The sequence below is a fragment of the Globicephala melas genome, chromosome 17 (assembly GCF_963455315.2).
Source record: "Globicephala melas chromosome 17, mGloMel1.2, whole genome shotgun sequence".
NCBI lineage: Eukaryota > Metazoa > Chordata > Mammalia > Artiodactyla > Delphinidae > Globicephala > Globicephala melas.
The window spans coordinates 51,069,924-51,092,558 of NC_083330.1; the positions used below are offsets into that span (position 1 = coordinate 51,069,924).

Below are 22,635 nucleotides of genomic sequence, written 5' to 3' on the forward strand. Positions count from 1 at the left end.
TTTTTTTTTTTTTTTTTTGCGGTACGTGGGCCTCTCACTGTTGTGGCCTCTCCCGTTGCGAAGCACAGGCTCCGGATGCTCAGGCTCAGTGGCTATGGCTCACGGGCCCAGCCTCTCCGCGGCATGTGGGATCTTCCTGGACCGGGGCACGAATCCGTGTCCCCTGCATCGGCAGGCGGACTCTCAACCACTGCGCCACCAGGGAAGCCCAAAGTGATTTCCTTCTTTTTTTTTTTTTTGCGGTACGCGGGCCTCTCACTGTTGTGGCCTCTCCCGTTGCGGAGCACAGGCTCCGGACGCGCAGGCTTAGTGGCCATGGCTCACGGGCCCAGCCGCTCCGCTGCACGTGGGATCTTCCTGGACCGGGACATGAACTGGTGTCCCCTGCATCGGCAGGCGGACATTCAACCACTGCGCCACCAGGGAAGCCCGTTGTATTTCTTGATTGTTTTGTTATTCTTGGGTTCATGCCCAACATTTTATTTCTTACCTTAAATTATAATTGTATGAGATATTTTTAAACTATGTTTATAAAAGACATATTAGAAATAAAATCTCTGATGCCAAACTAAAACTTTTTTTATGGTATAGAAAAACAGTGTGGTACGCATGTAATTAAATATTTCTTTTGTTTATGTATGCTAAATGATGAGCTTAGAAAAAGTCAGTTAACAAGAGCTATGGGAAATAGAGGAAGAATTTAATGAACTTCAAATTTATATAAAATGAGCTCCTTTCTACAGTCAGAATGACTAGAAAAATAAACTTCTTTAATAGGCCAGTCCTTTGAAATTTTAATTTATCCTAGTCTTTTCATGGACTTTCGGATGAATATTTTGTTGGAGCTCAGTGAAAAGGATTGATTGCAGAAATGGAGGCAGGAAGAAACGTAAATGAAATAATTTTTAGCAAAGAAATGGCAAAATATAATTAGAAAACAGATTAAAGGGATTTCAAAAAATTTTTTCTGGATTCTACTAGTGCCAGTTGTAACAGCTTGTAGGTACAGTATGGTAACAGTGTCTCTTTTACCAAATAAATACTATTTTTTAAAATAAATAAATTATTAATAATAGTAAAAATACATAGCACTTTATGTGTCAGGTGTTGTTATGCGCTCTCTTTTTTATTTTAAATCATTACATCTTTATATCAACTATTTTAGAAGGTACTATTACTACTACCATTTCACAGAAAATGAAACCAAGGCACAGAGAGTCCTGATTAATTTGCCCCAGGATGGACACAGAGCTGCTAAATGATGCTCAGGCAGTTGACTCCAGAATCATTCTCTTAACTACTGCAATCAGATTTTGGCATATAAATTCCTTAGTGGCAGAGAAGGAGACAGAAGGAAAAAGCATATAACACAGGCTAGGCATTAAAGAAACCACATGGACAGAGCTTCTTAAGATATATTTAAGCATAAGATAAAATTTGTATCTTTCTCTCCCCAGAAATACATACAATTAAAAATAAGAATATGATTTTGAGGGTCTACAGATTCTTGCATGGATCCCAGTTTAACAATCCCTTGTTTAAATACATCTTTAAAAAGGAGATGATGGCTCTAATTCGTTCTTTGGAACATAGTTTGGAAACTCTCAGTGTAGTGAAAAGAGAAATAGGTTGGAAGTGATGATCTCTTTCTACTTGTAAGACTTTCGTTAACTTACTTTGGTTAAGTCAGTTCACTCCTATTGGACTTAATTTTTTTTTCACCTGTTAATGTAGGAAGTTAGACTAAATTATTTTTGAGGTTCCTTATATTAATATTCAGTAATTCTATAATTCTGACATAGAAAAGTTGAAGTAATTCAGTAATAAGAAATAGCACCAGTAATATCCTACAGTATTTAAGTGATGATGGAATTTTACCTTCAAGGGCTGTGGTAGACAGGTAATAAAATAATTTTAGATATTATTTAAGGTATCCATTCTCTTCCTACTATCTTGGATTATTCTCCATTTTAAAATATATTTTCATTTCATTTCACTAATTTCATTCAGCTCTATTTTATTTTAAAAATTGTGTTGATACAGTTTTGAAAAACTTTATTATCAGCCCATTGCAATTATGACCTTTACATGTTTTTGATTGTCTTGGCTACATCAAAGGAGTATTGTTTTTGATGTTTCTTTTTTGTTCTTAGTCTGCAAGTCATATTGCTTCTAATCCAAAAGCAAGTGCAAAAACAAAAAAGGACAACATGAAATATGCTAGTTGGGCAGCTAGTCAAATAAACAGAGCTTATCAGGTTAGTATCGATAATTTTATATTATGACAAAGATCAGTTAATGTATTTCTTAGTTGTTGTTTATGTTTCTACAAACTACAAAGCTAGATGTCTATCATTGAACTTTTGTGCTTTTGGGTCTTTATCAAATGTTTTTTACTTTAGTAAAATAGTAGTTTTACTTTAGTAAAATAGTAACAGGAGTCTGTTACTATTATGATCCCATAATGAGCATTATCATCTCAGTAGTTCTACATTTGGCAAATAAAAAAAAGTAATTGTAAAAATCCAGAAAGGATAAATTTCATGATGTATTTCACAGGCAGATTGGGTCTGTGAGTGTATTATTAATCAGAGATATCTCAAGTAATAAAAAAAGAGGAAGAAAATCCTAAACGTAAACTAACAAGACTATATAACAAAGTTTATGTACTCTGTTTACAGTCAGATCTTATCTGAAACATCTCCCCTCATATTTTAGTTTACTGAAGCTCATCCCTAAGGAGATTCTTCAGGAAAGACTCATGGAAAAACTCATCTTCTTACATCTTTCATGTTTGTAACTTATCCGTCTATAGTCTTTATATCTGAAGGACAATTTGACTTTTTATACATCCTTTGCTATTAAATACATTTACCTAAGTATTAAGCATATTGTTCCTTTTTTTTTAGGATAAAATATTGCTGTCAACAAGTTTCATGCCATCCTGATTTTCTTTCTCTAATAAGTGACTTGCACTTTTTGTCAGGTTGCCCAAAGGAATTTTTTTCTTTATCTTTAAAATCCAGTAGTTTCACTATGATAATGTTTTGTTGATATTCTTGGGTCGGTCTTCCCAAATACACTATAGACCTTTTTAATATTTGGATTCAGTCCTCTTTTAATTTGAGGAAAGTTGCTTTTAGAATTATGATTTTGAATTTTTTTTGCTTGATTCCTTAAGTTTTCTTTTTCAGGTCTCTAACTATAAGTTTATTGGATCTCCTTTCACACTTCCTTTTATCATTCATTTTTTTTTCAAATCTGTCTGTCATTTTCTGTATTTTATTCTCTTCTTTTTTTTCTGGTAATTTATATGTTTCCTCTTCTTTGTTACAGAGAACTCAAATATGACCTCTCTATATATCTAGTCTTTCTTAGAACTAGGTCAGGTTCAGAATGATTTTTCTGGCTGCAGGCCTCCCTGTGTTCTACCCCTACCGGTCTACAGATCTTGAATTTTGAGGTGGTGTTCTCAGTTTTAAATGTTACATTTTGTTGTTGTTGTTTTTTCTTCTGGGATTTTCTGCCTCTGGGCATCACTACCTCCCACCCTCCCCTTCTCCCCTTATCTGAACCATCTCTCCCTCTTAACCCCAGTGTTTCTGCCCTGTGAAATTTGGTTTCAGTTTCTGTAGTTTTCTTTCAGTTTGAGGTTTTTTTCCTTTTGGAAGAGGGTATTTGTTGGATAATTCAGAGATTTTGAGGTTTTAGACTATTAGATTTGTTTAAGGTCACGTTTGCATGCAGTGTTTTTTTTTTTTTTTGAAGATGTTGGGGGTAGGAGTTTATTAATTTATTTTATTTATTTATTTTTGCTGTGTTGTGTCTTTGTTTCTGTGCGTGGGCTTTCTCTAGTTGTGGCAAGCGAGGGTCACTCTTCATTGCGGTGCACGGGGCCTCTCACTATCGCAGCCTCTCCTGGTGCGGAGCACAGGCTCCAGATGCGCCGGCTCAGTAGTTGTGGCTCACGGGCTTAGTTGCTCCGCGGCATGTGGGATCCTCCCAGACCAGGGCTCGAACCCGTGTCCCCTGCATTAGCAGGCAGATTCTCAACCACTGCGCCACCAGGGAAGCCCTGCATGCAGTTTCTTATACTTTGATTTGGAGCCTATGAGACTGTCCTAGTTTTGCAAGCCATTGCATCAGTTCATACTTTTTTTTTACTTCGGTGGCTTATAGAGTAGTAGGTTGTCCTCTTTTCCATCCTGTAGTGCCTACCACATAGCTGTTGAGCTTTTGTAGGTCCTGCTACTGTTGGTGGTATAACAACCTTCTAGGGTTTTGAAGGATTGCCTGCAATATAGTTTTTTTTGAAAGATGTCTTTGTTGGGTTTGTTTCCTCTTATTTTGGTCTTGGTTTTGGTGCTGTTTATTTCTTTGTTTTTGTACTCCTGGTTGGGGAGATTAAAACAATTCAGTGCCCTGTGATCACACCATTTAGTCACTTTTGTGTAGTTTTATTATATATAATAGAGAATGTTGGTTCTGTTGGCATATTGCAAGTCAGAATATCTATAAATATTAGCTAAGCTATGCTTCTTCAAATGGAGTTTGAGATGGCTCGAGGGGTTCCTCACAGAGTAGGCTTGGGGGTTGGGGGTTGCGAGGGAGGGAGGGATAGTTTGTGATTTAAAAATAAGACTTGGGGGCTTCCCTGGTTACGCAGTGGTTGAGAGTCCGCCTGCCGATGCAGGGGACATGGGTTCGTGCCCCGGTCCGGGAAGATCCCACATGCTGCGGAGCAGCTGGGCCCGTGAGCCATGGCCGCTGAGCCTGCGCGTCCGGAGCCTGTGCTCCGCAACGGGAGAGGCCACAACAGTGAGAAGCCCACGTACCGCAAAATAAATAAATAAATAAATAAGACTTGGATAATATGAAAATAGTAGTGTGCAAACTACATCATTGTTTTTAAGATATTTTTGAGAAACAACTAGCTGCTCAGAGAGTGCTTTTTTTGACCTGGCATGACTATATTTCTAAAATCAATTTTTATTAAATTATAACATACATGGAAAAATGAACCCAAGTCACAAAGATACATTCCAATGAATTATACAAGTAAATGTATCCAGGTCAATAAATAGAAACATTACAGCACCCCAAAACCTTCCTGGTACCTTCTTTCAAATTCTACTCCTTGTATTCTCCTCAAAAGTACAAATTTATAATCCCATAGTTTTGGCTTTTTTTTTGAAATTTATAGAATCATACAGTATGTATTTATTTTTGTCTGGCCTATTGCATGATTTATGAGTTTTATCTTTAAGTTTGTAGTTCATTCATTTTCATTGTACTGTAGTCTATTATATGAACATACTATAATTTATTTATTCAGTTTTTTAAAATTTATTTTATTTACTTATTTATATTTGGCTGTGTTGCATCTTCGTCGCTGCTCACGGGCTTTCTCTAATTGTGGCAAGCGGGGGCTACTCTTCTTTGCAGTGTGCGGGCTTCTCATTGTGGTGGCTTTTCTTGTTGCGGAGCACAGGCTCCAGGCACACGGGCTTCAGTAGTTGCAGCACGCAGGCTCAGTAGTTGTGGCTCGCGGGCTTTAGAGCACAGGCTCAGTAGTTGTGGCGCATGGGCTTAGTTGCTCCACAGCATGTGGGATCTTCCTGGACTGGGGCTCGAACCTGTGTCCCCTGCATTGGCAGGCGGATTCTCAGCCACTGTGCCACCAGGGAAGCCCCTTTATTCAGTTGTTGATAGGCGTTTGGATTATTTCCTGTTTGGGGCTATTATGAATAATACTACACTGATATTGCTGTACAAGTCTCTTGGTGTATATGTACATGTACTTCTTAGGGGTGTATACCTTTGAGTGGAAATACTGTGTCATAGGATTTATATATATCTAACTGAAGTAGATAAAGCTGGTTTTCCAGATTACTTGTTTATAGTCCCACCAGCAGTGTTTGAGCGTTCTCATAGTTCCACATTTTCACCAACACATCCTTCTGTCAGTTTTTGTAATTATAGTCATTCTGGTGTATGTGTAGTGGTGTCTTCATGGTTTTGTTTTGTATCTCCCTGATGACCAGTGAGGTTGAACACTTTTTCATATGTTTATTGGCTGTTTGGATATCTTCTTTCATGAAGTCTATGTTTTTCATTGGTTTATGACTTTTTATTTTGTTTTTTAGTTTTTTGATTATGGGCCCTTTGTTCATTATATGTGTAGCAGATCTTTTTAACTCCTTAGTTGCAATCACTCTCAAATGATTTTGATGAAGAAAGTTTTGAAGATTATCTTCACCCTAATCGTTCATTTCCTTTATGGTTTGTTTTTTATGTTCTGCTTAAGAAATCATTTGCTACTGATGGTCATAAAGATAATCTTGTGTGTCTTTGGAGTTTTTTTTCTTCTACTTTTCACATTTAGATCCACAATCCATTTGGAACTGATTTTTATGTATTATGTGAAAATAGAGGTCTGTTCCCCCCTGCATAGCTTTCCAGTGTTTCTATCTCTGTATTCTGTCATGAGTCCCATTCTATGAAAGCTGCTACCTTATAATAGTTGAGAGAGAACACAGATGCGCGAGCCTGTATCGTCTGGCTTCCAAGTTTGGCTCTGACATGTGGCCATGGACAAATTACATACCATCTCTGGGCCTGGCTTTTCATTTGCAAGATGGACATAATAAAAGTTTTCTGAGTATTAAAGGAGTTGATACATACTTTTTACCATATCACAGTAATACACCTTATATTGTGTTTACTAATTGCATGCTGTAAGTTCACTTTATTATGTCTGCTATTTTTATTGCAATTACAATAGCAGTAACAACAATAACAGTTATAATAGCAAACAAAATTTATTATAAGATAGGTACTTTTCTTGTTTTACAAATGAGGAAATTAAGGCATGAAAGATTAAATCACTTTCTCCAAGGTGATATAACTGGATATGAACAGGAGCGATTTTCAAACCTAGGCAGCCTGACTCCAAGTTTGATGCTCTTAATGGCCACAATATACTGCCTTTATAAAGAGATGTCAGGTATAAATGTTTCTAAAACTGTAATTATAGTTTCCAACTCCCTTCTTAGTTATTTTCTCATGTGAACAAGTGATATCCTACCCTCACTTGTTTCCTTTTTCATTTCAGACCCAAAGCTCTCCGTAGTAACTAAATTTAGAGTTTCATTTTGTTTGTTTGTTTGTTTTTCCTCGTTTTCACTGTCTCTTCAGTAATGCAAGACCAGGCAAGCATGCCCTTCCCTGCCATATGAGATGCACTTTACCATTAGACATGAATCCATCATTTCGATATTTTAAGTCATTGCTCATATATCCAAACCCTATTCGTTAGTAATATTTTCCCTCCCTGCCATTCTCTTTAAACAAATTTTTTTAAATTGTCTTATTAGATCCATTCTCTTTTCATAGACTTATTTTGTAAAGTCTCAGTGTTTTTGGAAAGAGCTCTGAGAATATCATCTGTGCTCTTCAGTCTTTGACTTTGGCACCATAAACTCCATAGTACCCAGTGATGTTTTACACATCTTTCCTGAAGGTATGATTTGCCTTTTCTTGACTCTAAGGGAAAGGATAGTATAAGGAATTTTTGTAAGTTTCTGTCATCTTGGATACCACTCCAAAAAGATAACATCTCTCAGTTGATAATGTCAGGTTTCTGTATAGCAGCCTAAAATACCTCTCAATTAGGAATCACCCATCATGCAAAATTTATTTTTGCTTCTAGACACTAGTAACATTTTTTTTGTTTATTTTTGTTTTTGTTTGGCTGCGCTGCGTGGCATGCAGGATCTTAGTTCCCTAACCAGGGATCGAACCTGTGCCGCCTGCAGTAGAAGCGCAGAGTCTTAACCACTGGACCACCAGGGAAGTCCCCGTAACGGGTTTTAAATAAAATCTTTTGTTGCTTTTGAAATTTTCATCTCTATTCTTTTTCTACAGAAGTTGGTGATTTTCTTCATGTGAATCAGATTTCATAAATATTTGTATCTATTGCCTTTTGCTAACATAGTGGTTTAAAATAACGACTTATTTGCTTATGAATCTGTAGGTATCATGTAGGCTTGTGCTCAGTTGAGTAATTCTACAGGTCTATAGTGGACTTCTTTTCTTTTCTCCTCTATGCTAGTGGTTGATGGCCTCGCTTAAATGTCTGATGGTTGGCTCTCTGTCAGCTGGGGGTGCTGGGCCTTGTATTTCCCATTTGGCAAGCTAATTTGGACTTATTCACATGATGGTTTCAGGGTTCCAGGAGCAGCAAACAGGCAAACTCCAGAGCCTCTGGTTGTGTCACATATGGCTAATATTCCATTGAGCAAAACAAGTCACATGGTGAACCCAGATACAGGGGATATAATATTTCACCTCTCAATCGGAAGAGAAATATGTGGTCATTTGGCAGTTTATTACACTTTTGTATAACTCCATAGTTCCATCCTTCTGTTTCTGTTTATTTTTCTTTTTATCCACTTTATTGAGGTATAGTTTACATACAATAACATGCACACATTTTAAGTGTATAGTTGAGTTTTGACAAATGTATACTCCTCTCTCACCACTATCCCATTCAAGACATACAGTTTCCATCAGCCCAGAAAGGTCCCCTCTGCCACTTTGTAGTCAGCCCCATTCCACACTGCAGACTAGCACTGATTTGATTTTCATCACTATAAATTAGTTTTGCCTGTACTAGAACTTTATATATAAATGAGATCATAGATTATGTACCCTTTTGTGCATTGCTTCTTTCACTCAGCATGTTTCTGAGATTCATCAATCCACTTCTCCATTTTATTTATCTTATTACTTTGTCCACCCATATTATTTTCCACAAACTGTAAATTTGTGAATTTTAACCCAACTTACTCCAGTTATCACAATGGGTAAATCATTGACCTTTGAATTTGATAAGCAATTTTTTATTATTTGAGTGGTTTTCTGGTTAGTTTTCTTTAAGATCCATCAGGAAATTATGAAAAAAGTTTACTTAAGCAAAATCTGTGTGAAAAATAAAAATGCAGAATTTGTGATTAATGTGGAAAAGTATAATTTTCAGAGACTGACATTTTAGTAATAAATCTCTGGGATCTAATTGAGAACTTTATATATCTAGGCATATAAACAAGTATAAAGTGTATAGTAAGTATTCCTTATTGTAATGTTTTCTAGGCATTTAAAAATTAGAGAAAATGAGATTTTAAGAACTGCTTTCTGTCTTTGTTTCTACTTAATGAAACAAAATATGGCTATTACTTGCTTTTCAGTTAGGTAATTGGTTTAGCATGTTCAGTAGAGGCAGGCAAGTTTGATTAATGCTCATGAAAAACTTTAATGTGAACCTACTCACAGTAATTTTCCAGATAAATGCTTCTTTGGTACTCTGTTAAATTCGTCTGTGCTAGTGATCCATATGTTATTTGTGATTGCAGAGGTGATTCTGTTACTATCCTTTTGGGAAATAGAAAATTAAATCATGATTTGAGGGAAAAATAGGATTCCGGCTTAATCAGTTAAATTGCCATATAATTCTAGAATAGACAAAATAATTGCATGTCAGGTAAAATTTGAAGTGATAGATTTATATTTCCAACTTTCTTTTTATTTGTTCTGACACAAGTTCGTTTGGTTTATTCTAAATTGCACTGGTTGTCAGTAGTGTTGATATACAATCTTAGGTGGTTTTCTAAAATTAGCTAATTTTAAAAATCACAAATTTGTATTTATTATTTTATTACATTTAAATACAAATCAAGAAAAATGCTATATTTTAAAATACTATGATTTCAGCGCTACACAAATTTTTCATTTTTATTTTCCATTTAAAAAATTAGGTGTCCTATTTTGTACCCCTTCCCCCAACCCATCAAAAGCTTTTTCTTAGAATTAGACCTTTAAATATCTGATTAGGACAATTCCTGTTTACTTTGGGTAGGCAGTAGTAAAAGAAAAGGCTTTCTGTTCTTGGTAAGTCCTTGTGAAAGTGACTCTATCAACTGGGTAATAGGAGTAATAAGCACACTCCACATCCTTTACTCACCAAGGGAAATTATGAAAGGGCAGAGTTTTAAATGTGGTGTTGCTATTGCCATATTTTTAAATTATGGCCTGTATATTCAGCATTTGAATTCCTTAAGTTAATAATGTCTTATGAAAGGCAAAGTGATCTTGATTCTTACAAGAAGCTTTTTCTCTTTCCCTGGCATTTCCTCTAGAAATCCCGTTTAGTTACTCTATCAAATCAAGATTCAACCACAGAAGCTAATGGTTTAGGAAATAGGAGAATCATAATGTTAAGCTGTAGCCAGAGAGGTCAGAGGCAGGTTACCAATTCCTGAAGCCTATTGCTTCTACGATGTTACCTGTGCTTGATCACTTAATCTTTCTCAACAGGTCACAAGAAGTTTGCCAAATTAAGTTAATTACAAAAGAGAAGGAACACATCATAAATCAAGTACTAAGTACCTAAGACAGCATTGATATTTGAAGGAAAGATCAGTCACTTGAAAGTATACTGAGTGCTTAGATGTTAACTTGAAAATACTGTATGTTGCTAATAGAAAATGTTAATACTTTAACCAGGGGAAAAACAGGTAATATAGTTATAATAAACCTTCCCCTTCCTTAACAAGGAATATATGGTTATCTAGTAAATCTGTAGTGTTAAGTCAAACTGATAAATGATGGGAATTGGCAGTCTAGTTAGAAAACTCATTTTGAAATCAGCATGGGGTATTCAACAGTGTTTTCCCCACTTATCATGCACTATATTGAATTTAATACACATGAATTTGCTTTTAAATGTACAAAGATAGTATTTAATGTACTATATTTTGTTTTTATTGTAAAATCCAATCCCAATTTGGTATTATAAAATAAATTATGACTTAATAAACTAAAAATGCATATTTTAAAACATTTAATATGTAGCATAGAGTTTTATTTGATAGGTTTTTGCTGCAGAAACATGATATTATCTAGTCAACTAATAAATCTGGGAAATTTTTAAAAATTGCAGCCCACTCTAAGTAGTTTTGGAGAATTCTTGCAACTCTAAAACGTTTGATAACACTTCTTTACATTTGTATTTTACCTTTGTTTGAAATTGTAAAAAGTTGATTAGAGGCCACACAAGTAGTCCACATTCCTACATAAATATAAGCTAAATTTCATTTCTAAATTATGCTTTTAATTTCATAAAGCTTTTCTGGTCTGAAGAGGGAGTACAGTTTAAAAATCATGTTAATGTTTTTATAGGTTATCATACTACTTAAACATTTAAACTGGCCAATTTCACACGGAAATTTTTATATACGTCAGTTGAAGATGAAACCTTAATGAAAATGTCCTTAAAACCCAAATTTTGTTTTTTATTGAAGAAAAAGAACATATCAGATTTCATGCTAGTGATAAAATAGATAATGTTAACTCTCTAACAATTTGAAAGTAAGACTGTGATTTTGAACCTGCCACTGAAATTGAGCCTAATTGCATTTTCTAAAAATTAGTTTGCAGGTCGAAGTAAGAAGGAAACCAAATACTCTCTCAAGGCAGTTGAAGACATGCTGGAAACACTGCAGATCACCCAGTCTTAAGGTTTCAAAAACTCTTTCACATTACATTTCACAACTGTAAAATTGAGCTCACTGGTTTGTGACCTATTTACTAGATGCCCAGTGCTATTTATATACTGATTTTCTGCTAAGAAGGCAGTTGTAAAGAATGTGTTTATATAAACCTAAAAATGCCATTTACTGCTAAGCAGGAAGATGGGGAAAGCCGATGGAAGAGAGATTTGACAAGATTCTTACTGATTGTACATCATTCTTTCCATATCATACATATATAACTGCTTTTAAACCACAATCTGATATAGAAATAACCTTGTTAAATAAACTGATGATTTATTAAACTTGCATATGAAAATTCTGGATTCTTTTTGTTATAGTCAAATAGTGAGTGACTATATTGTTTTAGAACTCGATTTCTAGTTAACTCCTTTTTATTTGTGATAGGAAATACATAGCATATATAGGTGACAGAAGCAACATGCTGGCAAATTATTTTCATTCTTTTTATAGCGTCAGGTTGGGTTTCGCTCTGTATTCCAGTGGGCTATTATTTTATATGCTGTAATGTTATTCTGATAATCTTGATTAAAATATATATCATTCTCCAAAGTTCAGCACTATCTTTTTATAAAATTTTGTTTTGCTATGGGACATAACTGAGATTTTTTTTTTACCTGTAAAATGGTTTAAGGTTCCTGTATGTTATGATATTCAAATTTAACCCTTATGAAAGTAATATTTATCCAACTTTCAACTCTATGTAAAAGGCATAATTTTTAGAGAGCATAGATAATAGGAATGAAGGGGTTTCAGTGGCTTAGTTATTTTTACTTTAGGGAAAAATAAGAATATCTAAACTATCTTTAGAAGCAAATTTTTTACAATTCTCATATCTCATTACTCCTCAGTAATAATAATTAGAATTTCTTTTTCCTTTTCTTCTCTTTTCATAGTGAACAACCATTACACTACCTTTAGCAGTATTTTGCATGTTTCGCAATAGAATAGAAAGAACTTTGAGAGTTAACCACTTTATTCAGACACAAATCAGTTTTTAAAATAGGCAGTTGTTCATTCAGAGCAAATATTGTTAATATTAGTTTGTAATTTATATACATAACTTATATATTACATATAGAACTACATATATAAATTTTAATTAATTAATTGCCAACATAATACAGAGACTCCAGCATGCTTGTTATTGCTTTATTTGCACAAATTGGAGATCATGGAAGAATTGACAACCTGGAAGTCTTAAGGAAGAAAACTATTGTCAGTATCAGCTTTTTAACCTTTTGAGTTATTCTGTTAGTAAATTATTCTCCACATCTAGTCTAATTCTTTCATTTTGCAGTTTTTTTCATTTTATTTTGCCCTGAGTAATGGGCAGATGTGAAATAACTCTTCCCATATGAAGATAATTCTTATAAATTAATAATTGTTATCACAAGATACACTGTTTTTGCCCATGAATTTAGTGACCATTTTCAACACAATCAGACATTTCAGATTTGTTTGCTATAAAGAAAATAGTGCCCACATATTATTCCACTACCTTTCTTCCCTTTAATCTCCTCCCATGAGTCACTAGCGTAGTGTTTACTTTAGCAGTATTTTTGTAATAAGTAATTTAGTGTCCCTTATAACTGTCAGCCTTTAGTTTCACTTTATTTTTTCTAATTTTAATACCTCCTTGCCAGGAATCTTTTATTTATTAAGTACATTGTTAATGTGTAATAATTTATAAAATTCAGTTATATATAATGATAATCTCATTGTGGCAGACAATTGCCCACCAACTGCTTTTACCTTCTTCCTTGTTAACTGTATCCTATATTGTTCAGATAGGAGCACAGATCCCTGTTATTCCACGAGGTTTGGACCTTACCCTCAGCCCCAAGGGAAGTATCATGATTGATCTGAAAGAGAAGTGGTTTCATTCCATATGGTCCGTGATATGCCAAGGCAGAACTTTTTGCATTGAAGGAAATATTCCATATTTGTGCTACCTAATGTGGTAGCCACTAGCTGTATGTGGCTATTAAGGACTTGAAATGTAGCCAGGACAACCGAGAAATGGAATTTTTTATTTAATTTTAATTTTAATAGCTGCATGTGACTCATGGCCACCATATTTGAAAGTGCAGATATCCAAAATCTGGGCATGTGGCCTAATTAGGGCTAATGAAATGAACAGAAGCTGTGGGGAAGGACCTTTCTTTCAAATTAAAAAGTCAAAGTTTTGTGAGCTGAGGCTTTTTGCTTCTTCTGGCCATGAATGCCAACAACAAGCCTGGAGGTGTAATAGCCATCTTACAAGCATGAAATAGCAAATATGAGAATTAAAGCTGTATTTCAGAGATGGTTCCGTAGAAAGATTACTGAGAGCCTGGGTCCCTGATTGGCTGAACACTTGAACCAACAAGAGCAATTGCTAGCTTCTGCACTAACTAAATGAGAAAAATAAACTCTTGATTGTTAAGCCATTGTTTTTATTTTTTGTTACTTTAGCCATATATGTTTCTGACTAATATATCCATCATTCAGCTTTTTTTTTTTAAGATGCAAAACTCTTATCTTAGACACGCTAGGGATGCTATTTTAGAATTTAATGATTTAAAATTAAGTAGATAATTACATGTAACAAAAGAAGTAGTATCTTGTTCCAACTCAGCACCTAGTATTTAAGCCAACAGAGGTGAGAAAAAAGCATATTTAGAGTGTCTTTAATCATGAGGATAATATTGACTTGGGAACAGAGGAGGACGTAGAAAAAGTTGAAATGGAAAATCAATGTTTCAGTATGTTGGAAGCATACAATTTTTATTATCAAATATTTAGAAGAATTTTTTTTCTTTAATTCTATAATCCCTTTATTCTCAAAGTAACATTTAAATTCAAAGAACTATAGTAGGAGTGTAGGAGGGACTTTAGAGAGATTTAGTTGTTCTGCATTTTAGGATGAGGAAGTGAGGTTCTGAGAGATTAAGCTCTTCTGTGACAGAGCAGGTAATTGGACCAGGATGTCAGGCATTCCCAAGTCAGTGCTCCTTCTAGCATATTCTAAGGCATATGTCTAGTCTCTGATAGGTTGTTCCTTGACAAAAATGAGAACCAGATATATCTAAGGGACATTGCTTGTTAGCAGAGCAAGGACTAGAATTCAGATTTTCTGGCTTGTAAAAGAATTTTTTAATGGAATAATGAAGTCAGAATTTCAGTTTTAATTAAATTGAATTTAAACAAAATTACCCATTAAAGATGTTACTTCATTTATAGTTAATAGAAGTATTTCAAACTATTTAGAACTATTTCAAACCTCTTTCACTTTGAACCTGTAATTTATCCTATCTCTCTTCTCATTCTTGGCAAGTAACCTCTTTTATAGGCTGAATTGTGTCTTCCCCAAAATTTCATATTTGAAGTTCTAAGCCCTGGTGCCTCTGAATGTGACTTTATTTGGAGATTGAGTCTTTAAAGTGGTCATTAAGTAAAATTAGGTCATATTGGTGAGCCCTAATTCAATATGATTGATATCTTTATAAGGAGAGATTAGGACACAGACATACAGCGGAAGGACCATGAGAAGACGAAGAGAAGATGTCCATCTACAAGATAAGGAGAGTTTCCTCAGAAGAAACCAACCCTGCTGACACCTTGATCTTGGACTTCTGGCCTTTAGAACTGTGATGAAATAAATTTCTGTTGTTTTAAGACACCCAGTCCTCTGTGTACTTTATTAAGGCAGCCCTAGTTAACTAACAAGGCTCTCTTACTGTTTCACAGAGAAAAAGAGAAGTTATGAGATAAAAACATACCCAGTATGACATTCTTGTGCCCAAATTCACCTCATTTCCTCTTAGAGTAAAAGAAATTGGCCCTACCCTTTTCTGAGCTATTTCCCACCACTGTCTTCCTCATTTTTTATGCTTTAGCCATACTTTAGCTTCATGAATTTGCCACACTCCCTTCCTGACTTCCCAAAACTTTGTCTTTTCTTCACATTTGTCCTTAAACTATTTTTTTCTTCATTACCTCTTGTCTTTTTTATTTCAACTAGATTCTTCCTGTTAACACTAAAATATGCTCAGTTTGCTACCACTTTTTAAAACATCTTCCTTCATTTCCACAGTCCCACTCCAGCCACTACCCATTTTTCTCTTTTTACAGCCAAATTTCCTCACTTGTCTAAACTCATGTCTGTTTTCCCATTCTTTAAATTGCTCCAGTCTGGCATTCCCTTCACCCCCTGCATTGTTCCTTTGAAATAGTTTAGTTCCATGTCACCAATCTAATGGACATGTTCAGTCTTTTAAGTCATGCCATGTTCCATACCTCAAATCTATCCACGCTTCTCCATTTCTATTGCCACCACTACCCTACACCAAGCTACCATTACCGACTCCTAGACTACAACAGTGGCTAGAGAGCATCTTCACTTCCCCTGCTCCATTCTTCACTACAATTAGAATGTGACAAAACATCACTAATAATGCCTTTTTACCCTCCCCCTCTTTAAAACTCTTCAGTTGTTTCCCATTTGTTGCCTTAAATATGACCTTTGAGGTTCTATATGCTGTCAGAACCAGGAAGGAAGATTCAGATTTTCTTAACTGTAAACTGTCGTCCTCTACTCTTCCCCTTTGTTTCTGAATTTAGCTACGCTTAAATTCAATGGCCTTGTTATGCTTCCTTCTACAAACTTGGTACTTGTTGTTCCCTCTCTATAAAACAAAGCCTTCCTTAACTCATCTTTCAGAGGTCACACCCCTCTTTTTTTTTTCCTACTGTATTTTAAAGACAATGTCTTATTTTAAAATACTTTAAGACTCACAAGAAGTTGCAAAAGCAATACAGAGAATTCCCATGTACTGGTAAACTTCTCCCTATTATCTTATGTAACCTTAGTACATTGTTAAACCAGGAAATTGACATTGCAGCAGTATTATTAACTCAGGTACAGACTGTATTCAGATTTCACAATTTTTACATGCCCTTTTTTTTCTTTTCTGTTTATGAAGTGTTACATATGTAGATTCATTTTACCATCACCACAATCAGGATATAGAATGTATATCACAAAGGAACTTCTTCTTGCTGCTCCTTATTAGGTTACATGTTACATCCTCATCTAACTCTAATGCCTGCTGTCCACTGATTTGTTTCTCTGTTGCTATAATTTTCTCACTGTAAAAATGTTATATCAGTGGAGTCATACAATTTGTAACCTTTTGAGACTGACTTCTTTAACTCAACATGTTGCCCTTTAGCTCTATGAGTGTTGTTGTATGTGTCAATAATTTGTTCCTTTGTATTGCTAAATAATATTCCATTGTATAGAGTTATCACAGTCTGGTAATGCATTCACCATGGAAAGACATTTGAGTTGTTTACACAATGAAGTGGGCTTTATTCCAGATATGCAAGACTCTTGCTTTAATATTTGAAAATTGGTCAATGTAATTTATCATATTAAGAAGAAAATAAGAAAAAGTACATGATCATGTCAACTGATCTGAAAAAAGCATTTGAAAAAATTCAATACCCATTTATGATGAAAAAAACAACTCAGCAATAGAAGGAAACTACCTCAATTTGATAAAAAGCATCTACAAAACTTACACCTAGCATGCTACTCAATGAAAGACTAAATACATTAAGATGGGAAGAAGACAAGGATATGCACTTACCACATCTGTTCGTTATAGTACTTGATGACTTCGCTGGTGCAGTAAGATAAAGGAATAAAAAGCATACAGATTGGAAAGGAAGAAGTAAAACTCTCTGTTTACAGATAACCTGATGGTCAACATGTAAAATCCCAGGAAGTCTCCAAGAACATCTTGGAACTAATAAGTGAGTTTAGCAAGATCACAGAATAATACAAGGTCAACAAAAATTTTTATGCTAGCAATGAAGACATTTTCACTTACAAGTTGCTAAAAAATACAGTATTAAGTATAAATTTAAGAAAATCTGTGGGATATGTTTGCTGAAAACTACAAATGCTAATGAAAGAAGAGCTCAATACATGGAGAGACATACCATATTCATGGATTGGGAGGCAACATAGTAAAGACACCAATTGTACTCCAAATGATCTGTGGGTTTAATACAATTTCTATCCTGAAGGATTCTTTGCAGATAGACTTTCTAAAATTTATATGAAAAGGTAGAGGAACAAGAATAGCGTACACAATTTTGAGAATGAAGATAAAGTTGAAGGAATTAGACTGCAAGATACCAAGACTTACTATGTAGCTACTACAGCAGTCAGGAAAGTATGGTATTGTTACTGATTGTGTGGTTTTGCCAGAGTGATAGACACATAGAACATGGAACAGAATATAGAGTCCAGAATAGACTCACACCAGTTTGGCAAACTAATTTATTCAGTGGAGGAATTGTGCTGGGACGATTCAATATTCAACAAATGGTGTTGGAACAGTTGGGAATCTATAGCAAAAAAACCCCTAAACCTAGACCTCACACCTTAAAAAAATATTCAGAATGGGTCATGGATCTTAATGCATTGTGTAAAACTAAAATTTTTAGGAAAAAAACATGAAGAAGCCCCTTTGACCTAGGGTTAGACCAAAATTCTTCAGGTAACAAGGTGTAATCTTTATTTAAAAATATGAATAAATTGAACTCTGTAAAAAAAATTTTTTGTTCTGAGAAAGACCCTGTTAAAGAAGTGGAAAGACAAGCCATGGACAGAAAATACTTGCAAACATATTCAATAAAGGACTTGTGTCCAGAATATATAAAGAACTTTTAAGATTTAATAGAAGACAATCCAATTAGAAAATAGGCAGAAGACTTGAACAGACATTTCAACAAAGAGGCTGTAGTGGTGGCACATGAAAAGATGTTCAACATAATTAGCTATTATTAGGGAAGTGCAAGTTGCAGCTATAATGAGATACCACTGAAAACCTATTAGAATGGCTAAAATAAAACAACTCTGTGCTGATGATTATGCAAAACAATTTGGAAATGTCAAATGTTTAGCTTCTCTGGTTTTTCATATACTTTTATATTATCACATACCTTTCATTTGAAGCACTTATCATTTTAATCATTTTCAGGTGATTCCCACCCCACCCCCACCCCACCCCCCTGCTGTAGATTCTTTAATTACGTGAGGTCAGAGACCATATCTGTTTTTGCCCACTATTGTTATTCCAGTTTTTAGCATGGAAGCTACACACACACACACACACACACACACACACACGTTCATATACTCATCTCTCTCCATTTATATATTTGTATTTATTTTTGCACCCAATTGTAATAATCATAATGAGGTGTAGAAGGTATGAACGTTGCATTACAGTAGACATAGTAGAAAGCAAGAATAAATCAAGTCTTCTATACTTATTGTTTCTTAGCATAAAAATATAATTAATAATTAGAAAGATCTTGATGCCTAAAGTTAAATTAGAAACATTGCAACAGACCATTTAATCCACAAATGACCGAATTCCAATAAGGTCAATTGCATCTCTACTATTTAACATAAAAACACAAACATTATAAGAATGCACAGCTAATTTTCAAGTCTAAGTCCTGGAAAAATTCCTCTATCTCAACAAACTGCTGCCAGCAAAACAAACTTAGAGACATTAATTTGACAAATAAGTCACTAATAAGGAAATATGTACTTGCAGATGTCCAAGTAATCATGAACATCTCCAAACAGTGAATGGACAGTAACTTCGAGGAAACCTGAGTTTATGCCTAACAAACTTGAGAGATACACTACTAAAGAATCCCTAATTGCAAATTCAGTTCCTTTTTAGGCAACTTAAATATTACATGAAAACATGGATACGAATTATGTGAAAATGTGATTGTATCAGATGAATGACCCAAAAAGTTGAAGTTTATCAAAAAGCATGTTCTTTAAAAACTCTAGGTAACAATGTGTACCAAAATATCACATCAATTTAAAATCAATTTGAAGCTCTCCAGAGTGGTAACTGTAGAGTGGTTTCAAGACTTGGCCTCAAATGACAGCTGATTTTGGATCCAGTTTCACTATACTGGTCTACGTGTCATACTCGGTATGACAGAGAGAACTGGACACAACACAGCTCCACTGGTTGATAATTCCCCAATGTCCCCCCTAGTCTGACTTTAAAAAATACGGGAATAAATATGACTACAGTTCTTGTGAGGGGAATCAAAGTTGTGTGGTTCCAGATAAAAACAATTGAAGAAAACTGTCTTGCTAAAAAGAGCTTCAAGTAACATGATATATATGCTGATTTTAAAAAAACTAATGACTTTTGGGAAATAGACATGGTGCAAAAGTTTGCATCACAAATTGTTGCATCACAAATGGCACCCAAGAGTCAGAACTCTGATGTTTGCACAAATGCAATCTTAATATTAGAATGAGAGGGAGTTCTAAAAAACAAGTTTTAAAGATGTAAAAATAGTTAAATACAATATTTTTTTTCCATGGGGTGGGAGTTGCTGCTAAATATTTCATTTTTCTGCATGTGATTTCTCTAAAGTTTTTCCCACAAGACACTATTTACTAGTCTAAAGAGAATCATAATACAGTATTTTCTGTTAATTATATCCCAATTTAGCTTAGCAGCTTTAAACTTAATTTTCTATTAACAAATCTCAAATATCATTAGACTAGTTTTTGAATTAACAGTCATTGATTAGAAGTAACAAAAAATGATTTTCAATTGTATTCTTTTCCTTCTACAATCTTATAGAAGTACGCCACCTAGAGTAAATTTTGTAATTTTTAAAGTATAAAAACTGCTGGGCTGGTTTTATTCTAAACTACAAAAAGTAGGCACATTTTAATCAAAATCAAGCTAAATATTATAATGTGGAATTTTTCATATATTTTCTGTTTTGATGTGACTTTCTTAATATTACTGTATATAAAATAGACTGTTTTTCAGTAGTTCCAGACTAAGCAATTTACACAATGTGCCCTCTCGAGATGGTTAACAAATCAAGTTCAGGAGTTATCATTTTTGAAACCTGATTCAGTGACATTAGGTAATCTTAACATGCTATTACCAACTAAAATAACTATGGAAATATTTGAGAGAGAATATAAATAATGAGTTTTGGATATATACATAAGTACACACACAGTACACTAGGCAATGTTAAAAATCATTGACTTTATTTTCTTTTTTCCCCCAACTTTACTGAAATATAAATGACATATAACATTGTGTAAGTTTAAGATGTACAAAGTAATGATCAGATACACATATGTATTGCAAATTATTTACCACAATAAGGTTAAGTAACACATCCTTAACCTCATATAATTACTATTTTGTTGTTGTTACAGTGAGAACACTTAAGGTTTACTCTCACAACAACCTTCAAGTATGCAACACGGTATTGTTAACTATAATTCACACTATACATTAGATCCCCAGAAATTATTCATTTTAGAATTAAAAGTTTGTGCCCTTTGTCCAGCATCTCACCGTTTCTTCTGATCTCCAGCCTCTGGTAGCCATCAATCTATTCTCTGTTTCTATGAGTTTGACGTTTTTAGATTCCACATATAGTGAGATCATATGGTATTTGTCTTTCTCTGACTTATTTCACTTAGCTTAATGCCCTCAAAAGCCATCCATCTTGTCACAAATGGCAGGATTTCCTTCTTTTTTATGGCTGAATTATATTCCATTACATATATATATATATATTCCATTGCATATATATATATATACATTTTCTTTATTCATCCATTGATGGACACTTGGATTGTTTCCATGTCCTGGCTATTATGAATAATGCTGCACTGAACATGGGAGTGCAGATATCTTTTCAAGGTAGTAATTTCATTTCCTCTAGATATATATTCAGAAGTGGGATTGCTGGGTCATATGGTAGTTCTGTTTTTAATTTTTTAAAGGAATCTCCACACTGTTTTCCATTGACTGTTTCAATTTACATTTCCTACCAACAGTGTACCAGGATTCCTATTTCTCCACATCCTCTCCAGCATGTGTTATCTCTGGTCTTTCTAATGATAGACATTCTAACAGGTGTGAGGTGGTATCTTATTGTGGTTCTGATTTGCATTTCCCTGTTGACTATTGATATTGAGCACTCTTAAACTTGGTGGCCACTGTATGTATGTCTTCTTTGGAAAAAGAGTTTTTGCCCATTTTTAAATTGGGTTTTCTTTCTTTTTTTGCTATTGAGGTGTGTGAGTTCCTTATATTTCTTAGGTTGCCTTTTCATTTTGTTGATTGTTTCTTTTGCTGTGCAGAAGTTTTTTAGTTTGATATAGTCTTACTTGTTGATTTTTGCTTTAGTTGCTTGTGTTTTTGGTGTCATATCCAAAAAATTATTGCCAAGACTGATGCCAAGGAGCTTTCTCAGTGTTTTCTTCTAGGTATTTTCTGTGTTTAAGGCCTTAGTCCATTTCAAGGTAATTTTTGTGAGAAGTGTAAGATAGGCATCCAGTTTCATTCTTTGCATGTGGATATCCAGTTTCCCCAGCATCATTTATTGAAGAAACTATTCTTTCCCCATTGAGTATTCTTGGTTCCTTGTTAAATATTTGTTGAGCTTTTGTGCGTGGATTTATTTCTGAGAGCTCTCTATTCTGATTTATTGGTCTATGTGTCTGTTTTTATGCCAGTGCCATACTGTTTTCATTACTACAGCTTTGTGATATAGTTTGGAATCAGGACGTGTTATGCTTCCAACTTTGTTCTTTCTCAAGATTGATTTGATTAATCAGGGTCTTTTGTGGTTCGATAGGAATTTTAGGATTGTTTTTTGTTTCTGTAAAAGTTTTCATTGGAATTTTCATAGGGATTACACTGAATCTATAGATGGCTTTGGGTAGTATAGACATTTTAACAATATTAAGTCTTCTGATCCATAAACATGGAATATCTCCCATTTATTTGTATCTTTAATTTTTTTCATCAATGTCTTATAATTTTCAGTGTACAAATCTTTCACTTTCTTGGTTAAATTTATTCCTAAGTATTTTATTATTTTTGATGCCATTGTAAATGGGATTGTTATCTTTATTTCTTATTAAGATAGTTCATTGATAGTG

General features: G+C 34.3%; 1 protein-coding gene and 1 non-coding gene across 3 annotated transcripts in view; one reads left to right on the top strand and one right to left on the bottom strand.

Annotated features, from left to right (window-relative positions):
• EMC2 (ER membrane protein complex subunit 2) overlaps positions 1 to 15,273 on the top strand; it is a 52,546-nt gene extending 37,273 nt beyond the window's left edge. Inside the window, exons 10-12 of one of the 2 annotated variants that reach the window (XM_030863097.2) lie at positions 2,154 to 2,258; positions 11,490 to 11,577; positions 15,102 to 15,273. In XM_030863097.2, coding sequence (XP_030718957.1) covers positions 2,154 to 2,258; positions 11,490 to 11,576 — 192 coding nt within the window. In that variant the 3' untranslated portion in view covers position 11,577; positions 15,102 to 15,273. The remainder of the gene's footprint in view (positions 1 to 2,153; positions 2,259 to 11,489; positions 11,578 to 15,101) is intronic. The other variant, XM_030863098.2, reaches the window with a different exon arrangement.
• TRNAR-UCU (transfer RNA arginine (anticodon UCU)) lies at positions 7,782 to 7,854 on the bottom strand. The gene has a single exon. It is a non-coding gene; the product is annotated as a tRNA-Arg (tRNA).
• Positions 15,274 to 22,635: the final 7,362 nt, after the last annotated feature.